This window comes from Equus przewalskii, chromosome 19 (genome assembly GCF_037783145.1).
Source record: "Equus przewalskii isolate Varuska chromosome 19, EquPr2, whole genome shotgun sequence".
Classification (NCBI taxonomy): domain Eukaryota; kingdom Metazoa; phylum Chordata; class Mammalia; order Perissodactyla; family Equidae; genus Equus; species Equus przewalskii.
Window position 1 is genome coordinate 35,476,476 of NC_091849.1, and position 21,947 is coordinate 35,498,422.

General features: G+C 48.6%; 1 protein-coding gene across 23 annotated transcripts in view; it reads left to right on the plus strand.

Annotated features, from left to right (window-relative positions):
* ANKS1A (ankyrin repeat and sterile alpha motif domain containing 1A) overlaps positions 1–21,947 on the plus strand; it is a 178,517-nt gene that overhangs the window by 125,692 nt on the left and 30,878 nt on the right. For 20 of the 23 annotated variants that reach the window (XM_070585881.1, XM_070585883.1, XM_070585882.1 and 17 more), the window contains one exon: positions 16,295–16,361. In XM_070585881.1, coding sequence (XP_070441982.1) covers positions 16,295–16,361 — 67 coding nt within the window. Of the gene's footprint in view, positions 1–14,454; positions 14,586–16,294; positions 16,362–20,040; positions 21,870–21,947 lie in introns of those variants that run through there. The other 3 variants (XM_070585898.1, XM_070585900.1, XM_070585899.1) reach the window with 3 other exon arrangements.

Here is a 21,947-nt window from a genome sequence, read left to right on the forward strand (position 1 = left end):
GGCGAGCTTAGAAATGATGAATGCTGAGAGGACATGCAGGTACTAACGGTGTCTGCTCCAGCACCCTGGGGGCCCCGTCAGTGTCCCAGGCGGAGGTTTCTCAGGCTTTCTTGGATGCACCCCTCCCCCACACCTCAGGAGGCTTTGAGGAGTACCACCACTGTCCCTCTTGGCACTTATCACTCCTGGAGTCCTGGTTCTGGAGGAGATGTGACAGGCAAGTACTCAGTGGTCTGAAAGCAGCTGCCAAGGGTGGGGACAGGAGGAAGGGAGAGGGTGCAGTGAGAATAGACTCTGGGTCTCAGAGTCTGAGCAGGGAGAGGGCAGAGAGGAGTAAATGAAAAAACCTGGGGTTGTCGATGGCTGACCGGTTCTCTTTGCTCTGGTGGTGGAGAAAAGGAAAAGCAGAGGGTTCTGGGCACTGGTAAGAGGAGTAGACGATAGAAGAGAAACTTAAATTTCTTGTCAGTAAGGCCCTACGTGGCCCCATCTCCCAACCCCAAACAGCACTCGCGTCTTGTCCCACTTTTGTGTTCTTTCGAGTCTCCCCAGGCTGCAGAGAACTGTCAGAAACTGACCAGGCTGGGAAGAAAGGGAGCTGGATGCCAGGCCTCCCTGTGGGTGGGTCTGTTGGCATATTGTGGTTGCTTGCCAGCCTGGTGAGGAGGGAGGGACTGGAATTTTGCGTTCTTACTATGATAGGCCTCAACACGATTTTGACTGGTCCGCGATGAAAGGAGAGCATTGAGGACAACGAGGACTATCATGGTGGCTCTGGTGGCGTTTGGTTGCCAATTGCCTTTATTCTGAGTATGTCCTTCCTTTTTTTGTACTTCAGTTGTCTTTTCATTTATAAAACAAAGGGGATGTTTTCATGTTAACTTAAAAATGTTTTTTCTTTATTCAAATGTTTTGTTTTGAAATCATTATAAATTCACAGGGAGTTGTAGAAATAGTACAGAGAGGTCCTTCATTCAGTACCCTTCACCCAGTTTCTGGCAGTGGTAATATATTACATAACCCTAGTATAGTATGGGAGCTGGGAAACTGACATTGGTGCAATCCACAGACCTTATTCACATTTCCCTAGTTCTACATGGGGTGGGGGTGGGGGTTGTTGTGTGTGGTTTTATTATGTGTAGGTTCATGTAACCAGCACTGCGATCAAGGTGCAGAACTGTTCCATCATCACAAAGACCTCCCTCAGACTTCCATCCTGTTGATTTTTGAAGTCCTTGTTTGCTGTGATGAAAAGTCAGCAACCTTATAACATTCCTATTATCCCGATTAGAGGGGAAAATGGCCCACAAACTTGCTAAGTTTAGGGACCACTGCCCTGTGTCCCCTGGGGAAGTGAGACAGCACACTGCTCTGCACAGAAGCCGTTCTCCTGAAACAGGCAAGTGCCCAGGGATGTAGAGAACTGAGGGTGAGAAAGCTGTTTTTACCTCAGGTCTTTTTCCTGCAGGGTTCAGACCTCTAGAGGCTTATCTATCTTCACCAAGGAGTGCGCCATATTCTGCCACTTTCCCAGATCAGTGGGGTATCGCAGCAGAGAGGCAAGAAGCAAGGTTTAGCCCCTGTACTGCCTGGGTCGTTGCCTTGATTAAATTATTTAACCTCTCTGAGCCTTAGTTTTCTTACCTGCAAAACTGAAAGATTCATCTGGATAATCTCTAAGGTTCCTTCTAGCTGAATCTGTGGCTTCCTGCCTCATGTGGCCCTTGCCTCCCTGCCCTCCGTTTCCATTGACTTGGCGGGGGGAGCCCTGAGGCTGAGTTTGTTGATCCTTGCACCAGCTGTACTCACTTATCCCCACTTCTGGGAGCAAGAATAAAAAAACAGAGGTTAAAGGCTTTGTACTTCACAGTTTTGACTAGAGCCATCCTGTTTATTTTCAACTATGTAGGAGCATATTTGAGATTCTGGTGCATGTGCATGTGCACACACACACACCCTGAGCTCAAAGATGTTTGAGAAAAGCAAATTTCTTGTTGATCATGGTCGCAGTGAGTCCTACGGTTCCTTCAGTCTGGAGTTGCACTCTCTCTACACCAGTTCATCGGTTGCTCAAGCATTTGATTCTGTAAGAAGCAGACTCTTAGAAGACAAGGTTCCTGCACCTAGTTAACAGTGGAGCTGGGAAGCCCAACCTGGGACCACTGACCTTTTGCCAGAGACTCATGGGGGTCTCAGCAAGCTTCCCCTGCACCCCTTTCTTCTCTTCCATACACCTCAGGGATTGGCACGCCTATTCCGGGTACCTGTCCCACTGTCTCCTCCCTCTCTTGTCTTATCCCAGAACTCTATGAGGAAGGGACAAAGTTTTTCAGTGTCTCCCCAGTTTTACTGTATCTGAAATAAGCACGCAGTCCTCTTTTAAGTTTTTATTGCATGTCAAACAAAACAAAAATGGGAAACTGAGAGGCTGGCAGAAATAGTCAATAAATAGCCAACAATAGAGATGTTATAAAGTTATGAGAAATATTAAAAGTAATATTATCCTGAGTCTTACTCAAACATTAATAATCTCAGTCTTTCCTTGGCTCCTCTGACCTTTTCCTCTCGTTGTCTTGAGGCTGTAGCTCCCACTCCTTTTCCGAAGGGCCCTGCCTCCTAGGCACACACACAAAGCCCCTAGAGAACAGTTCTTGGCAGTGATAAATGCTTGCAAAACAGCTGAGACTGGTGTGTTGTGGTTGCTCTGGAATCTTGGTACAGACCGAGGATGGAGATGGTCTTTGCAGGGTGGGTGGCCCAGGGACCTCCCAATGCAAAGGTCTTACAATGCGGAGAGGGCAGTGTGGCCATCTTTTCTGCCTTTCCTCTCCCTGTATGCAGCTTTTCTTGGTGTTCTTGTTGAGAAAATTCGTGTACTCGGTAATTGCAACTTGCAAGACTCCCTTGCCAACAGGCCCAAGAGTGCAAATCCACAGGGGCTTTCCTGGGGCAGGCGGTCTTCACTGAGACTGTTTTGAAAAGGCTGTGCTCTTTCTGGTTATGCAGTCTGGTTGTATACTTGGACATGAAGTTTAGCCCACAGCTGTTTCGTGCTGCTGCCCATATAGGGAATGGATTTTCTCGGGAGTCCCAGAAAACATGTGACTTTGCCCTGCTAGCCCATTGAGAAGTGAGGGCTCACTGCTTTCCCTTCACCAGTGCCCTTTCTTGAGATGCTGGGACCTTTCCATGGCCTCCCATTCCCTCACCAGCCAAAGGGAGCTCCTGTCCTTAAGCTCTGGTCCCCGAACCTATTGGGTTACTTCAGGGGTGTCAACTTGTGCTCCTATCCACTAGGGCAAGAAAGACAGACAGGAACCTATGTTGTTTAGGAATACTGACATGCTGGTAAATTCTAAAGAAAAGCAAGAGGATGAGAGCATTTAATTCAGGAGGCTGGTGGCCTCAAGCCAAAATCTATTTCCTAAATCAGGTGGTGGGCATGTGGATGGCTCATTTATTATTGTTAAAATCATAATGTTATAAAATATACTCTGTAGAATTTGAGATATATTTCAGTTTTTTAAAGAGGAAGGAACAGAGTTCCTTGTGGTTGAAATCAGCACAGGGCTGATGTAGGAGGAGGCTGACGCGGGAACTTAGCAGTGAGGCAGTGAGGATACAATTGGAGGAATTTTAGGTGGAAAGATGCCACACATCTGCTGGGAAAGCCACCTTTTTCCGCCTCTCATTTCCTCTTCGGGAAAAATCTCAGATCCAAGAAAGATGTATCTCCTACACACATCCCTCCCTGAGAATCGCTTAAGGTGTAACCACTTTAAAAGCACTTTGTCTGTTTTTCCACTGGGTATTGACTGAGCCCGCCCAGTGCTCAGTACCTGCTAGAGCACCAGTGGGAACTACAAAAGAAGCTGAAGAGGCATGGTGCGTGTATATGAAAGGACCAGGAACCATCCTCGGACCATGTTTTTGTGAGCGTGTTGGCGTTAGTATAGGACAGCCAGGCAGCCTCTGCCACAAGAATTCTAAAGAAACCTTACATGCAGTCAGTCCAAAAGGGTGCTGGTAGGGCACCAGTGCTCATCGAGTACTGGCTGTGTGCCAGCCACCCTACCTATGTTATCGCATTTAATCCCCATACTGCACTGCGAAGCAGGTATTATCTTCTTCCCTGTTTACAGATGAGGTTCAGGTAGGTTTTGTATTTTGCCAAAGGGATAAACCAAGGATTAAAGCCTTGCTCTGTCTCTGAAAACTTTTTTATATTAGACCACACCTGGTGTGGAAGAGCACAGGTGACTTGAGCTGGTCCTGGAAGGAATGATGGGGCGAGGATTTGGGGGCTGCAGAGGAGGCAGAGGCCTGCCAGGCTCAGGCATGGGATCTTGGGAACAGCAGGAATGTAGGTTGGTGAGTAGGGCAGGACAAGCAGTTGGCACTACCAGCAGGCCTCCAGGCAGGGGGAGGCATCTCAAGTGCGCTGTTGGCCGTACTCCTGAGCCCTGCTTTCCTACCTAGATAATAATTATCCTACACGTACCTATTATTCTCATGGAGTGTTTCCACATATCTTATTCTCCGTGGTTATATTTGGGGGAATATAAGGATGCCATTTCCATAATTGTTTGTACTCCTTGATGGGATTGGGGGTGGGGCCAGGCACAGACTAGTTCCTAGCTCAGGCTTTTTCTTTAGGATGACCTTGGATGCCCTTCAGCTTCAGAACACATCTCTGAGACTTGGAGGACTCCAGTTGCCTCCCTGCCACATAGTCTGCCAGGGAAGGTAAGGGTACCAATATAGAGGGGAAAAGTCTTAAAGTGACCCTTTGTCTCTGTACTCCCGGCTTTAGATCTGGGTGGGCTGAGGACAATTCCTGTTCACTACCTGCTGTAGGCAGTGAATGGAAGCTGGAAGTTTGATTTGCACGAGGTAGCCTCTGAGTTGACAGAATGTAAGAGCCCATGACTTGCTAAAGCCTTTGATCTGTAACCAGGAGATCACACGGCCCTGGCTGGTTGGCCCTGGATCACGGCAGTGATCAATGAAAGCATAAGGCCTTGTTGAAAGAGGAACCATGATGACAAAGAAGGAAGGGCTGAAAGTATGCTGGGAGTCACCTGGGGTTGTTTACCAGCTCTCAGTGGAGAGGCTTTTCCGGAAAAAGCAGCTGGAGAGGGGTTCTGTGTCTCTGGGAGTTTAGACTTACTTGATAATGAAAGTAGTTTGAGAATTACTACGTGGCAGCTTGTCGTATTGATAATATATTGATAACGGGGGCTAGCGTTGATCAGACACTGCTGCCAGCTCCCCCAGGGACTTTTTATGTGGCCAGTTGGGACTGGGGTTGTTTGGTTACAAAATTCTGTTAAAGGAGGAAGTCATTTTTAAAAAGAAAATGTTTATTTTTAAAAGAAGCAAGCACTTGAACCCCAAATGGATAGGTGTGCATCTCGGTCTTTTGATGTGGAGCTAGGGCCTTCTCCTTCTGTGTGGCTCTGCCAGTTTGGCCTTCTCTGTCCTCTTTGTTACATGAACCACATCCATAATACGTTAGTGATTTAAATTTCCAGTTTGAGTTTCTTCAAAGTAAAGCAGGAATTTACCCACTTGTGAAGCAGCCTGAGGACAGAATCCTTTTAGAATTTTTTACAATTTATTTCTCTGACAACACTTAATTCAAGAGCATATTTTAAAAAATGATCCTGTTATTCAGTCTCTTCAGCGCATCTACTTGGTTGTCACCGAAATAGCTCTTTTTGCACTTGTTTCATCATTTATGTAATGTTTAATTAAATTTTCTGTTTTCATCAACAAATATAACCATCTTAAACAGTTCTAGAAATCATCCCCACTGATTCTTAGTAAGCAGAACGCTCAGTGGGTGGAAGCAGAAGACCCACGGGGGTGCTTGAGAGAATCCTGTGAGCTGTGAACTTGGGCGTGAGCTGGTATAGTTTACCGAGGGAAGAGACGGCGTGCGCTTGGCTAATTGGTGGGTCAGTTAAGTAGGGGTCATTAACAGACTTGCTAGGTAGGTCTTGTTATCCCTGTTACAGATGACCAAGCTGATTCTACGGTCCTCGCCTGTTTTACTCCCTGCGGACCCTGCCCCACACGAGCCAGCTTTCTCTGGGGTGTGGTGGAGGGGGTCAGCACCCTGGCCCCTAGCCCTCCCTTCTACTCCTGCCCCAGAAGGAGCAGGCCTGATGAGACCAGGCTCCCTCTCCTCCCTCTCCTCTCTTTGTTATTGTTCTGGGTCCTCCATGTTCTTGCTGAGGAACTACCTTGTAGAAAGGCGGCACCTCCTCACACAAGATGTTTTGTCCTGAATGGAGAAGCAGCCTCCAGCTGAGTGTCCAGGAAGTGAGCTATTGTTCACCCAGCATGTTCTAAACATTTTCTGCCAGAAGGAAGCCCTTTCCCTCCGGTTTGTCCTTTCTGTTTTTTTTTTTTTTTTTTTAAACAAAAGAACCTGGGTTTTGATTAACTTGTTTTTTAGGTGGAATTCTGTTTATTTTGGAACCAGATGAATGTGAATCATGAGTGCAAACCCTTTCTAATCTCTATAAACTGAAATGAGCCATGGAGTAGGACTGCGTGGACTATTTGCCTGGTATCTGTGGTTTTCCAAGGACTGCAGATGTTTCCCAGTAAAAGGAAGACTTACATCTGGACAAGTAGGTTACAGAGTAAAAACCAAATGGCTTTTAGGCTCAACCCTGCTTTTCCAAGGGCTTAACTTAAGAAGACTCCCTTAGTATTCCTGCTATGGCCCCAGGACATGGCAGGGATTGAAATCTCCCAGGAACAGGGCAGACAGACATTGCCTTTGGAGAAGGAGCGAATCTCAGCATCTTTGCTTACAGCAGCAAGAACCTTGTCTTTACTTCTAGGATGATGTCATTCAGGGGATGAATGAATTATACAAAGACCCCATGTCTTTTAGGTGGTGCGGAGCTTGCTCAAACTCTTGTCCTGGTAAATTAACTCATCATTAGAGCTCTGGAAACCAAACACTGCGCTAAGACTTCCTGTACATTGTCTCAGATCCTTACAGCAGCCCTGGGTCAGTGTTTCCATTTTGCCTTTGAAGAAGTTGAGGCTTAAAGAAGAGAGGTCAAGTAATTTGCCTATAACGATGATCCCATGAGTAAGGAATTTTTTCACACATTATGGAAGAGGAAACTGAAAAAGAAGTTAAATGACTTGTCCAAGGTTCCACAACTAATTAAGTGGATTTTGAAATCAAGTTTCTTATTCAAGTTCTCATTCTTTCCACCACTATTATACACTGCCTTTCAATGTTCTCAATCCCATATATTTGAAATTGTACTGTGAACTTTAATAGAGTAGAAGGTAAACCCTAACTAAGCTGACACTGTGAATCAGAAAGATAATCAATCAGGCACTGGTCACCTATTTCTAGTACTGTGCCCATGACATTATTTAACTTTTCTGATGTTTCCTCTTTATTTTTTAACTTTTTTGCTTGAGGAAGATTCACCCTGAGCTAACATCTGTGCTGATCTTCCTCTATTTTGTATGAGGGTTGCCGCCCCAGCATGGCTGCCAATGAATGGTGTAGGTCCACATGTGGGAACCAAACCCAGGCCACCAAAGTGGAGCAGGCCGAATTTAACCACTAGGCCATGGGGCTGGCCCTGGTTTCCACTTCTTTAAAATGGGGACAGTCACAGCTCCCCCCTAGGCTCTTTGTGAGGATGAACTGAATTGCTGGCAGGGCAGTCAGCTAGTGCCCCACTGAAAGAACCTAGCCCCCAAACCTAACAACCCTTGAAGGCTTCAATGTTAACATTGTTGGTCAAAAGTACTTTCCTAGAAGGAAGGGTACCTTGCTGTGAGCACCTGATTTGATTTTCAGGAAAGATGACCTCCTGAAGTAAGAAAAGGATAATCTAATAAGCTCTCAGCACAGTCCACACACCTTTTTCCCTTACTCCTTAAGTATCTGAGGGTGGATTTGATCTCATTGTATTGATTTCAGGCTACAGAGGATACAAACATGTTCCAGCCACGTATTCTAATCTGCTGCCTATCATGCTAAAGTAACTCACTGATGTAGGGATCAGTTTCTTTTGAGTCTGATTAATGTGAACCAGTTTCCCAGGGTCTGCTCATCCCTGGGAACACTGATAATTTGAGTTTTCAGACTGGGAAAACTGGGGTTAGCCTAGGTCCCAGAATAGAGAAAGCCACACCACAACAGAAGAGCTATGCTGAGAGCCCTTACCCCTAAAAGCTTGGTGACGCGGAACAATGGTAAAGTCAGCTTTCCCACATTCCTTTCGCTTTGTTTCCTTTGCCTGCTGGGTATGTCTCTGCTTATTAGCATGTTGAGCAGAGTTCATTACAAATGATGAAACTCAGACCAGTGTTGATCTTACAATTTATTATTCTCTAAAAGATTTGATCCTGAAAAAGATTTTATTCTGAAAACTTTTGAATATACAGGAAACTTGAAAGAGACTTGCATAGTGAAATATCTGTATATCCACCACCTAGAGCTTAGATTCTGCAATTAGCATCTTGTGGTACTTGCTTTATCTCTTATCTGTCCATCCCTCAGTCCACTTAAAAATCCATGTTATTTTTTGATGCGGTTCAAAATAATGCAGACATCAGAATATTTCATCCCTAAACATTTTAATATGTATATCATTAGTTAGAGTTGAATGTCTGCTTATAGTTTTGGGGGGAGTAAATTTATACACAGTGAAATGCGTAAACCTTAAGTCTGAGTTTTGACAAATATGTATACATTTGTGTGACCCAAATTCCAGTCAAGGTACAAAATATTACTGTCACCCCAGAAAGTTCCCTCATGTCCCTTCCAGTCACTCCTTACCCCTCCTCACCCCCAGCAACGACTCTTTTGACATTTTCCACCACCGTGTATTAATTTTGCCTATTCTAGAACTTTATGTAAATGGAATTAATGCAGTATGTGCTCTTTTATGTAAAGTTTATTTGAAAGATTTTAGCTAGTGCTTTAAAATGAAGTTTGCGGACTCTGTCAACTTCATTTATCCAACTTCTTCCTAATTCTCAACTTCAGAGATAATTAGGAGTGACAAGCTGCAGGAAATCTCAGGGCAGCTAATGAATACTGATAGTGTATTTGTATTAAGTATATCTACACTGATGATTATTATTTTTCTGCCTCTTATGTATTTATAATCTGGTGCTCAGAATTCGGCATCTGACCCCTTCCTATTACAAGGCAGATGTTCTCCTGCAGAATCTGAGGAGCCAACGGGTGTAAGACCCCACCCGCAGCCACACTGCTGGGGAAAGCCATTCTGAGTGGGAACTTGGGGTGTTTTCTTTGGGCCGCTGTAATCCACATCCAGACTGGCAGTGCAGTATGCTGTAATGAGATTCAGAGGGTGGGAGAACAGGACCGAGGCAAAGTTACTTGGAGGGCGGTGGTGGTGAAAGAAAAACCAGAGAAAGACCAGAGGCAGGTTACCCAGGGTTTTAGATAACTGGAGCCTTTCTGAAGTTGGTGTGCTGCCTCCTCATTCTTCCATCCCTCCCCCAAAATAAGCCTACTCCTGGATAGAAAGTAGATTGTGTCAATTGGACTAGAACCCAAATACATAATCCTCATTAATCTTTTAGATTCTTGTCCCACTTATTAAAGCCAGTACTTGGCACATAACCCAGAGTTATATGGCAAGCAATAATAAAATTAATTGGAATCTAGGTCTCCTAACTCTTTTTCTTCTTTCAGCAGTTTCCTGGGGCTTTGAGTTAAAGATTGCTTTTATCGTATGCTGTTCTAGCATGAGAAGGTCACTTGGCAAGCACCGTTTACTTGTAGAACTCCCTTTCTGTCCAGTTGTAGGTCTGGGGCATGAACATCTCTGGGTCGGGAACGGGCCAGCTGGTAGTTGTGGGGTGTGAGAAGCTTTGGGGAGCAAGGCCCAGTGCCAGCAACCCAAGAGGTATGGGAAAGGTAAAAATGAGGAGAGAAAGGAGAGTTCGAGACTTGGGGTGGGGTCAGGAAGTAGGAGTGCCACCGGCTTTTCTCTTTCCACCAGTCTAGTCTGGGGCAAGCCCACCGCAGGCTTTAATTTGAGGCTTTGTTGGTGACAGAAGGACAGCATTTTTTAAACAAAACAGCTCTGTTGTCTCAGCCTACTAGAAAAAGGAGATTGAGAAGGAAGGTGACAATATAAAGGAGATTCAAGTAGAGAGATATAACAATAAATATGGTAACAGTCTGACTCCCCCCCACCAGCGCCCATGATGAGAAAAATTAAGCTGAGACTAATAGCGTGCTCTGTGGAAAAGAAGTTACTCATTGTTAGTGGAGCTGCCACGTCAGCCTGCCTCGGCAAGGGCAGCCCTGAGCGCGTTGGCAGATATTTATTCATTCCCTGCCGTCTTCTCCCCTCCCCCACCTGCCCTCCTCCCTCTCCCAAAAGCAGTTGACAAGGTTAGAAAATCAGGACAAATAATTTACTTCAATCCATCTTTGTCTTTCCTGAGGCCTTGTGCAATTCAGTCTGGGAGGAGAGGGTGAAAAAAATAACCAAGACCCTGGTCAGTGACCCTTTTTCAAATGTGGAATCAAAGCCCACTCTAGGCTGAGAGCTTGTCTGCTGCTAAGAGGCAGAAGACAGAGATGGTGATGAATTCTTATGTGGTTTCTGGGCCCCGGGTGTGCAGCTGTCAGCAGTCTTTAGGGTTCCTTACACAGCCAGCCGGAGGAGCTGACTTTGACGTCAGCAGTCACCTGATGTCATGGGCATCCGATGAGGCTGACAAGATTAAGGCTCAGTCCCTCAGTCCTGCGCTCCTGGGAATAGAGAGCACTGTCCAAGCAAAGCCACCTGGCCAGAGGAGAGGGTCTGCTCTCGGTTCCCCCCATCAGCCCCTCCCCATAGCAGGAAGCTCGAGCAGGCTCCACCACCAATGGCGCTTACCGAGAGACAGAGCTGTGCCATCAGCAGGGAGTTAGGAGTCTGCCCGTGGAGTAGAGCTTCAGTTTTCTCACCTGAAAAACGGGACAGTACATTTGCTTGGCAGTGAATTGAGGCTCTGCAGGATTGTTGAGAGAAAGGGCCAGGTAGTAGTTGTGGGGTGTGAGGTTGCTGTGTCTGCAACCCCGGGAGGTTGGAGAAAGATAAAAATGAGGAAGGAAGGGGAATTAGAGAATCCAGACTGGAGTCCAGAGGTGTTGGCCACTTTTTCCCTCTTACTATTATTAGGTGACTCTCCTGGCATGGGCATTTAACAAACACAGCTGTTCTTGTTTGTCACTGAGCACCTCCAGTGTGCCAGCTCTGTACAAGGCACTGTGTGGATCTAAAAGACGCAGTATGAAACGGGATCCTTACCCTTAATGGTTCTATACCAGCTCTGGACACATCATCAAACGGTTATTAGGGAAGTAACAGTGAAAATCAGAGTGTGTTTCTGGGCCTGTAAGGTATTAAAGCCTTGGGGGCAGAGAAAGAGAGATGAGGTGTCTCCAGCCCTAGTGGTACAGGTCCAAGGAGACCAGTGTGTGTTTTCCAACTGGTAGGAGAGTCCTAGGGAGCTGACAACTCCCCAGGCAGCAGAAAAAGTATTGAGAGGGAATGTCTGACATCAGGAGCCAAATTCAGTTGCTGGTGAATTGCAGAAACATCTCCTTCATGGTCCCATTTGCACCAAAAGAAGGTGGGAGGAAGGGGATCCCTTTCCCTTTCGCCTCTCCATGAAATCCCAACTTATGGCCAGATTGATTTCTGTTCTCCTGATATTTCTGCATATGGGAGCCCCTGAACGTAGCCATTGATTCTGTACCGCCTCCTGGAAGGGAGGTTTCACACAAGCCTTAGAGCCAAGTTTCACCAAGGCTGGTGGTTCTCCTGTGGACTTCCTGGGCTCAGAACACTTCCTGGCATACAGAAGTCCCATCAAAACCTGGGGGAGTATTTCTTGCCCCAGCAGCTGTCTTCTCCCTCCCCTCATTCCCAGCATCCATTGAGGAGACTAGTGTAATCTGAGTGGCTCCTGGCAGCTAGGTTATGGTGATGGGAAATGAGGCCTTTCTATGTACCGAACACTACCTCCCATTCCCTGCCTGTGGGAACCAGGATCCTGTATTCTAAACGAGCAGATGTCAAATGTCAGGTGGCCTGAGCAGCAGTCTCTCTAGTGTTTGTATTTTTTTCTCAGCCATACAGGGAATACATTTTATACGGCTCTGGTATTAGGGAAAAAAGTCTGAATAGAATAATCTTGAATACTTTATGAAAATAGAATCTTTGCAAGCATTTTTTGAATACTTGAGTCCATTATGGTGATAACTTTTAGCCCTTACCTTACCAAACACAAATGTAAGTTCTCTGTAGAGTGTGTGTGAAGTGCAGTAGGAAGCACAGCCATTTCTTATCTCTCTCCAAAAATGTCACTGATCCCAAACAATAGAAACAGAAGAGAACATTGAACTGTGCCTTCTCATTCTATTCCACCTGCCTCTTCCCCTGACATTCCCCTGAGATGCAGAGTGTTTCTGGGAAAGCAGCCTAATCAGATTGTCTTTTAACTTAAGCCTGAGTGGTGTATAGATCAGAATGGTATCTGTCTTCTGTGGCCACTCCTCTTTGTCTAGACTACTAGACTAAAATGACCATCTTCCCTCTCTGCCGGTTCTGGGTCCTGGGGGTGTGGCGGGAAGAGAGATGAGCCCAGCTCCTCCCTGTCTCCGTAGCCCAGGCTGTGGGGCTGGGCAAGACCACAGCCCCAGACAGCTCTGTGCTTGTGCTGCCAGGATGGGGACCTGCCCGTCTCTACCCCAGCGGGACCTCTTCACTGCCACTTCCCTCCTAGTCCTGAGCTTTCAACAAGGCAGGAAGGGGTCCTGAGTTGCAAGCTGTCAGTAAACTAGAATCTTCTCAGCTTGACTTAACCACTGCAGTTCACAGAAAACAAAGCACACTTTCTGGTCTGGATGAAATAGTTCTGAGTGTCCATTAGCGTTTCCCAGCTGCCCTGCAGTCTGAAGTACCTCACATGCCCATCCAGAGGGTAGGCATGGAAACCTGGGCTTTTCCTGGCCTTTTGTAGTTGGCGTGAGGGTAATTCCAGGCTCAAACAGGAAGGAACAGAGCAAAGAAGCAGTAGGGTGTTCACTCTCATTTCCAAAGGCCCTTTGGGCAAAATCTCGTGAATTGGGCAGCCAGGAGATGTTGATTGGACAAGGTGGCCGGGTCTTTGGGTGTTAGGTGCTTATGATGATAATGAAATACATGATGTAGATGACTTGACCTTATTTCAGAAGCTATCTTAGAGTCACCCTCCTTTTCAGCTCTTTCCACCCTTGACTCTCTGCAAGGCCTTCGGAAAACAATGTTTTCGTTGCTGGCTCTAAGTAAATGGAAGCTGCCTTCCCTCCCTCCTTCCCATTCATTCAATAGGTTGCCTATTTACCATGAGCCAGGCCTGGGGGGTAAAATGGCAAATAAAACATGCTTGATTCCAGCCCTCATGGCGCTTACAGTGGTAATTCTCCCACATACACGATGGTTGACCTGCAGGAGTGATCCAAAGGCTGGTGGAGCCATTCCAGGGAAAAGGTCCCATCCCCTCATGTAGGAAAAAGTTTCCTCACCTCAAGCACCCTACTTTCTCCTATAAATGTAGAAAAGGAGAAAGAAGGCACATCAGCAGCTATCTGTTAAATGCCTGCTATTTGCCCAGTTCCAGGCTTCTATAATCTGATAGGGTAACCCAGGCTTCGAGACCTGGCACTGGTGTGTCATTTAGTGCCAGGTTGGGCAGTGCAGCCTGGGGGTGGGGAAGCAGCTTGGCCTGGAAGAGAAGTGCTGTCTCCAGATGTCCCTAAGCCCTTCCTATGGAAGAGGGTGCTCTAGGGGAGTAACCAGACCACTGGATTGACATTAGGAGAAAGGTTTAAACCTGTAAAAGGACAAATGTTATAGATGAGTGCTTTCTGCAAACAGGGTGAACTGACTAGGGGGGAGTTAGCAAGTGTCCCATCACTGGAAGCCCGTCAGCAAAATCAGACATGGGGTGGGAGCTGGGATTACTTGACCTGTGAGGTCCTGGCTGCTAACTCAAGATTCTGTCCCTGGAGGAATGCTCAAGAAAGAACTAAGAATTTTCCTACAGATATACTTGCAAATACATACAAAGATGTATGTAGAACAGTATTCATCATAGCACTGTGTAGAGTGAGAAAACAGTGGAAACTCCACATGTGCCCATCAGGAGACTGGTTAAATAAATTATCATATTGCCATACACTGGATGACTATACCTCATCCATTAAAAAAAAACAATAATGTTCCGTATGAACTGTGGGAAGAACTCTAAGATGTATTATTAAATGCAAAAAGCAAATGCAGAACAGCATATGTGGACTGCCTCTGTCAGAATGGGAGGTGGAATACGTTCGTCTGTCTGCTTACGTGTGAACAGAATCGAACTAGAAGGATACTTGAGAAACTGGTTATCCTGGTTGCCTCCGGAGAGAAGAACTAGGCAGCTGGGAGATAGGGCTAAGAAGGAGACTTTTCTCTGAATAACCTTTGTATCTTTTGAGTTCTGAATCATTTGGATGAATCACTCGTCAAAAAGTAAATGTAAGTAAAAATATTTTTTTTAATTAAAAACAAGTTTTACCAGGCTGGAGCTCTGAGGACACAAGAGGGGATGTGGAAAGTAAACTAACTTTTCTTGAGCATCTACTGTGAACCAAGTGTTCTGCTAGACGCTTTATGTACATGGTACTTTAATCCACACAACCCTTTGTGGGAGGCAGTAGCTATCCCCGTGTTCATAGATTTAACACTGAGGCTTTGCTAGGGTGGAAGTGCTTGCCTATCCATTCTGGGTCTTCCCTCATTGCACCCTGCTGCCTGCTGAAGGAGGCAGCACTTGAAATGGGCAGGGCCAAGGAAAGCGATGTGTGGGGAAGAGAAGGAGGGAAGCATTTTCTTCAAAGGGCAGTGCAGAGCTGCTGTGGGGCTGCCCGATTCTGGATTCTGTGCTGGCCTCTGGGCTGCTGGGGCCTGATAAGTAGAGACACACCCTCTGCTGCCCCATGGGTCAGATGTGTTGTACTTCCCTTTGCCTCTGCTAAGCTCAGAGATAGAGTTCGCAGCACGCATTCACAGGCAATCAAGTGACTGCCTGAGCCGGCGTCATTTCTGTGGGTGGAGGAAAATGCCTCCCTGCTCTCTGGCAGCAAGGGGAGAGGTGGTGCTTGCTCTGTGCTCTTCTGACGGGTGTCAAATGTGCTGTCTTTGTCTGCCAGCTGGAGGCTGGCTGGAGAGTTGTTTTTCTGATTGTCAGACCCAGGCTCCTTACTTGCACTTAGAGGAAAAAGCATCCAAGCCCTGGTACAAAAGGTCCTCTTTTCATTTCTTTGGAAAAAAGAGCAATGAATGAGCTCATTATCACTGCAACCCTAAAAGGAAGAGGAGGGGAGGAAGGGAAGGCGGCCTCCTCCTCACCGCCCAGTCCTGTCCCTGGCCAGGTGTCCTGGAGTGGGGGCTTGGATCTGGCTCAGGGTGATCAAAGCCAGATGGCTGGGACAGGTGGTCCGTACAGGGGGCCATGCTGGAAACATTTGGACGCTTGGAGACCAGCTCTCTCTGCTGTGGTCCAGAGGAAGAATGTGTGTCTGCGCCCCTTCTAATCCCTTGAGTGCAAAGCTCCGTCCAGGACTGCTGGGCTCCAAGGAGCAACAGATCCTCCGTTCAGGGTTATGTGCCTGCCTCACCTTGGCTTCTAAGAGGTTCCTATGTTCAGGTGCTCTGCTTGTCTCAGCTCTCGAAATTGTCCTCACACCTCAGAGTTGGTGGTTATGCAATGTCAGTTATCTATTGAATGCTTACAATTTGGCAGGCACTGCTCTAGGCACTCGGGGTACAGCATGGAACAAAACTGGCAAAGTCTCTCCTCTCATGGAGTTTAAATTCTAGCCTGAGCAGTGAAACTTGCCAGATCTGGTCTGTCCTGTACCCTCTGCCTGATCTCTGCAGGGTCTGGGGAAACTGGGGGTGGGGGGTCGTATATACATTCCTTGGAAGGGAGGCTCTTTGGCATTTCCAGCAGCTGAGCCCAGATTGTTCCCCGCTCACTCTCGTCAGAACGCATCTTTAGACCCCATTGGGCTGTGGCCAGAAACGGGCCTTCCTTGATCTGAGCAGCAAAGAGTTCTGGTACCTTGCAGGTTGGTGCTGGACCTTGGACCTGGAGGCCCGCCCCAGTGCACTGATGGTGAGCTGGCAATTTTTAACCCGAGCCTGACAGCCTCTCCTTTTTGTTCCTTTTTCTTCCCTTTCAGATTGAGAAAATCATGAGCTCTATTGGAGAAGGGATCGACTTTTCTCAGGAACAACAGAAGATCTCAGGTATCGTACCATGCGGCCGTTTTCCCCTCAGAACACAGACCTTTGGCTCCTTCCGGCTCAGGTGTCTCCTGAGTCTGACAGAGGAGACAGACATTTAGGGGTGAGAGGTCAGCCTCAGACCGTGTCATGCTCTTGCAATTCAGAATCCGATCTCTTGAGGCAGCCCATCTGGCCGTTATTTGTGGGCTATGACTCCTTTTACATATTGGAGGGGAAAGTGTAGGGATTGAACTTTAGGCTGCCTGGTTTTTTTTGAGTGAACAATTGTCGTTTACTTGTAATTATTTTCGTAAGTGTCAGCTTTCTCAGATTGGCTTAAATTGGAGCATTCCTCAGAGCTGGTCACCCCAGCTTCCCAGGCGGCCCTGGCACCGGCACCGACTCCTCATGAGAACATGGCTCTCATTTGCCTAATCCAGGACCCTGGCAGTGGGTGGGGTTGGAGCAGTGACCCCAGGCTGTTAACCTGCAGCGCCTGGAGGAGTCAGCTTGGCTCTTTGCTCTCTGTGGCTGTCTCCAGTTTTCCATTTACTTAGTCACTCCTGTTCTTACTTCAGATCTCTGCTACTTTGGGCATTCTTTTCCTTTCAACACCCTAGGGGTGAGGGCTGCCTCTGTTTCCTTTGTTTGAAACAGGGAACTAGAGAGGCCATATCTGAGCTCTTTTCCTTGATAACAGAATTGTGATTGTGTTGCTTTCTCAGGTGAGGTGACAGTTCTTCAAGGTGCCTCTCAGAACAACCCTCACACCCCTTCCCCCAGGCATCTGCAGGTTGTCCTGCCCCCAGGGCACCCAGGCTGAAAGCTGGAACCTGGCCTGTCCCCCTTGGAGAGGAAATGCCTCTGCACTGAAGGGGTAGGATTCCAATTCCGTGCTCAGGAGCCTCCATGCAGGATGACCTATTAGTCCCGAGTGACACCTCTAGCTCCAACCTGGGCCTCTGGCCCTGGCAGGATGTCTGATAGGTGGGGGCAAGTGTGCACTCTGGGGAGAAAGCTGCTAAGGGGCTTGTGGAGAGAGCATGGGCTCTTGGGTCTCAGCCCTGGGCTCAAATCCTGATTCTAAACACATGTGTGTCTTGGGCAAATCACTTAATCTCTCTGAGCCTCCCAGTTCCCTATCTCCAATACTGGATAATAGTACTTACCTCATATTGTGGGGAATGAGTAATATATACAAATACTTGGGCTAAAGAGGTACTCAGTAAATAGTAGCTATGCTTGTTTTTTTTTTGTTTTTTTTTTTTAAAGATTTTTATCTTTTCCTTTTTCTCCCCAAAGCCCCCCAAGTACATAGTTGTATATTCTTCGTTGTGGGTCCTTCTAGTTGTGGCATGTGGGACGCTGCCTCAGCGTGGTTTGATGAGCAGTGCCATGTCCGCGCCCAGGATTCGAACCAACGAAACACTGGGCCGCCTGCAGCGGAGTGCGCGAACTTAACCACTCGGCCACGGGGCCAGCCCCTAGCTATGCTTGTTTTTGTCTATGAAATTATTACTGACTCGTACTGAGAAACCTAGAGACAAGGGGCATGTGCTCCCGTGGCTAGTCTCCCTCCACCATTTTCAGACTAGGTTCCTGGAGCCACCCTCCCTCCAGCCGCCTTGTTTCCCTGAGTTCTAGCATAGAAGGCCCAGCTGGATTTGGTCCATGTTTGTCACTCTTGAATTATGGTGGGGTCTGCGGAGGTGGCTCTTCTGGCTGAGTTTGTAGATCTGTTTCCAGGCGATTGTGTACACACAGGCAAGCGATCTCACGCTGTAGTAGTTTGCAGGCTTTACCAAGAGTCAAGTGTTTGTTGGGAATAGATGTTCCAGACTGAGACAAACACCCTTGCCATTTTCAAGCTGTGCTTTGGGCACATCCAGGGATGGGATCAATAGCAGTCAGTCCAGTGGAGGCTGCTTTCTGTTTCCCTGTACCTCCCTCTGTTGAAGGAGCCTAAGTCACTTGCTCGTGCTAGAGAATTTGGGGTCAGAAGCAGGTCATTCCCTCTTGGCTTTGATAAATCAGGAGATGTGGCAGCACCTGTGGAGAGCATTCTTCTGGAAGAGCCCTTCTCCTTGGAGGTGGTGACGTTGAGCTCTTTCTTTGCCCTGCTAGTCCCACCCGCCTGTTTTTGGCCCCCAGGAACCAATGTGAGTGGCAAGAGTGGTCTGATATCCCCCTAGGTTTCTGCATCCCAACACATAGTCTTGTTTAAGTACTTTTTGAGTTGAACCATCCTGCATACCCCAGCTTAGGAAAGTCAGTGGCAGGTACACGAGGGTGGCCACCTGAACAGAGGGTGCATCCACCTTTGCTGCAGAGCCCCAGCCTGCCATGTCTGTACCGCTGCCAGGCCGTGAAGCACGGAGAGGGTGGGCTCAGGCCTGGCCATGAACTCTATCTTCCATCTGACAGGGGAACTTTGCCCCGGACCTCGGGGAGCATCAGGCTTCAGCCCAGACCAAAGGAGAATTCTCATTTATTTTGAATGGTCAGTATCAGGGTTCAGATTGTCCTTCGACTTTTGGACTTAGGAAAAGAGATCTGGGCTCTAGGGTTGCCAGCCTGGTCGGGGGACCAGGCCCCTCCACCAGGTAGTCCTTAGCTAAGCATGGGGTTGCCCGGCATGACTGGTTTTGCAGAGGATCGTATCCTGAAGGGCAAGACCCTGTGTGGCACTTGAGTCTCACTCCTGTTTTGGGCCCTGAGTCTCGGAGCTGCTGGCACTGGAGCTAGTTGCCTGAATCCCCTGCAGACAGATTTTCCAACTCATCCCACAGTCGGGAGTCCAGGGAGGGTAAGCCTTCCCACTAGCCCAGGCCATTCTGGCTTCTTTCAACAAATGCCTGTTCTGTGAGCGAAAGAAAACGCTTGACTTTCTTTTGCTAAATTAGCCGTTTTAGCTGTCAAGTCGCCGGTGAGTACAGGCCCCTCCTGGAGCCCGATCTCCCTGTGCACAGAACCCCTTCTTCGCCAGGACTGTCTACAGCCTTTTGGGATGCAGGTGCCTCCCAGCAGGTTTAGAGGGTGACATCTTGTCCCTGGGGTTTTGTCTCTGTACACATTACCTTTTTTTTCTCTGAAGCTGTACTGGGGGTTTGGTCCTGGTTTCCCCTTGTCCTTGGTGCCTCCCCTCCCGTGCCCTCCTCCAGATTGTGAGTGGTCTGCTCTGGGCCTGGCGCTTCTCTCCTGGGCTTTGCCTGGCCCCAAGAGAGGTCTCTTCCCAAGTTTGGTACACTCGCCTGAGGAATAGCGGGTGTTAATGTCCTTATTTTGTCGCCTGTTTTTGTGATACCCTGTGACTTGTTCTCTGAGAGACACAATCATTCCTTAAGTGGTGAATGGGGAGTCACTTAACCTGTGGTCTATGCTTTCCGGGCAGTGTCATTCCTCAGTCCCCTCTCTGGCTGTCCTAGAAACTATCAGCCAAAACTGTAGGAACGTTCCTTCTCGGTTCTCCCTGATAAGCTGTTTCCAGCCCTTTGAGCTGGAGGTAAAGTTTTGCTGTCTCCACCTTTCATATGCATGCGTGTCGGCCAGTATCAGATATTGGAAAATCTGTCATTTTGCTCTGATGCTAGTGCCGCTGTCTCCTTCTCCCTTGGTGGCAGCAGCAGCAGCCGCTTCTGCTCCAATGTCCGATTCCTGATGTATTTTCCTGAGCGTAGAAGGGAGGAGGGTGTGGAGGGGAGGAGGGGGAGGGCCAGACATTATGAGAGTGAGCAAGGACTGTGGAGCCGGCAGCAGTCAGCGTGGAGCCCAGGAGCCTTCAGACAAAGCATTCTGCTGCGGTTCTGTAAGCGCACACATCCACCGGCAGCAGGCAGGACCACAGCTGCCCGGCTGGGGGATTACAAGCAGGAATGAATCAGCAGCCGGGGACACTTGACTTCATGGGCAGACAAAAGCCTGCTGCTTAGGTTCCTGGAGCAGACAACCCCACTCAAGGGCAGGGGCGCTCAGGTATCCCCCAGACTCGGCATCTTGGAGTGCTGCTGCGGCGTGCGTTGGGAGGCCATCTGGCCCCTGACCACCGTCTTCTCGGCAGAGGACAGAGGAGAGGGGGAGCCCGGGACAGCAGGTCACCAGGGTCTCCTAGAGAACCAAGCCGGTTGGCCTCGGCCTGCCCTGAGGGATGTGAAGTGCCAGGATCAATGAATGACTTTCACCGTGTCAAGAGTTCTCTGGAGGTGATGTTTTTGTAGTTGGTTCTTCCTTTTCCTTCCTCGCACCTCTTTTTTCTCCCTTTTTCTTTTTTCCTTCTTTTATCCCTTCCTGCCCATGAGAACCAGAGAAGTAGGTGGGCGTTAAGGCGTTCAGCTCAGAATATCTGAGGTCCACCAGGAAGGGCTGAACTTTTTCCTCCCTGCACCACCACACTCCCCTGTCCCACCCAAGGAGCACAACAAAGAAAGGTCCTCCCTTGCCTGCTTATCCTTAGAGGAGAACGCCAAGTTCCGGAGACCTGGGAACACAGTTGCTGTCTTTATCACTCAGCCAAAGAGAGGACAGCGCAGAACGTGAATAGACTTAAGCCGCCACAGCTCAGCTGACAGAGGACTGCTTCCTTTTTCTCTCTTTTATCTGGCTGGGTTTTGTCTTCTTCAGCCAAGAACTGGATTTGCCGGCCTGCTTTCCACCTGAGCAGGCAGGCGAGTCGCAGGAGCAGCCACTATCAGAAGAGGAGAATGAATGCCCAGACCCTGCAGAAGAGCCTGGCCTGGGAAGGCGGCCCTTCAGACAGCGCCCTGGCCTGGGAGACGCCCCGCTCACCAGCGGCCAGAGTCTAGCTGTGGACTGGGCTCCGGGCCCCACTGGCCGCGTAGCCTGTGGGAATGCGATGCTGCCGTCCCAACAGAGCCACACCTGAGCCTGGTCCCCGAGCCCTGGCCCATGCGCCCCACTCAGCCCCTCGCTGCCTTGAGCCTCTGAGCACAAAGGGCCGGCGGCCATGGTTTGCTTATTCCGGGACTGCTGGGGGCAAACAAGTAAAGTCTCTTCTCCCTCTGCCGTGTTCTAATGCTGCTTGTGTTGCATGTGCTGGGTCCCCGTGAACAGCTGCCGCTACTGCCCTCCTGGAGCCCTCGCTGTGTGCCTGTGTCCCTCGGCTGCATGAAGATGTGTGCTCTCTCCTGACCAGTTTGTGGTGCAAGGTCGCAGAACTTGTCCCTCGCCCACAGCCCCCCAGGAGCTCCAGGAGTTGCATGGATGAGAGGAGCTCCCCCAGCCCCTTCTAGGGCCCATGGGAGCAGACTTCCTGAAATACCTCAGTGTGAACGCTGACAAGGAGCTGACCCGGAGACCACTGGGGGTTGGCTTCCCCCGGCCTGTGGGCAGAGATCGTGCATGTGCCACCGCGGCCCCGGAGCAGCTCAGACCAAGGGGGTGTGAGAGGGCGGCAGCCGCCCAGGCTGGGGAGCGTGTGCAGTGCCGGGCCGCCCTGCCCTTGGCCTGTACACGGAAGAGGAGCTGCGGGTCCTCTGCTCTCTGCTCTCTTGTACATAGTTTGGCTGCTTTATGGTAATGACTATGATGTGGCAGTGCCATCTGTCTTCCTCTGAGTGCCGCTGCTACCGCCTTAATGGTTTTTCCCTTTTC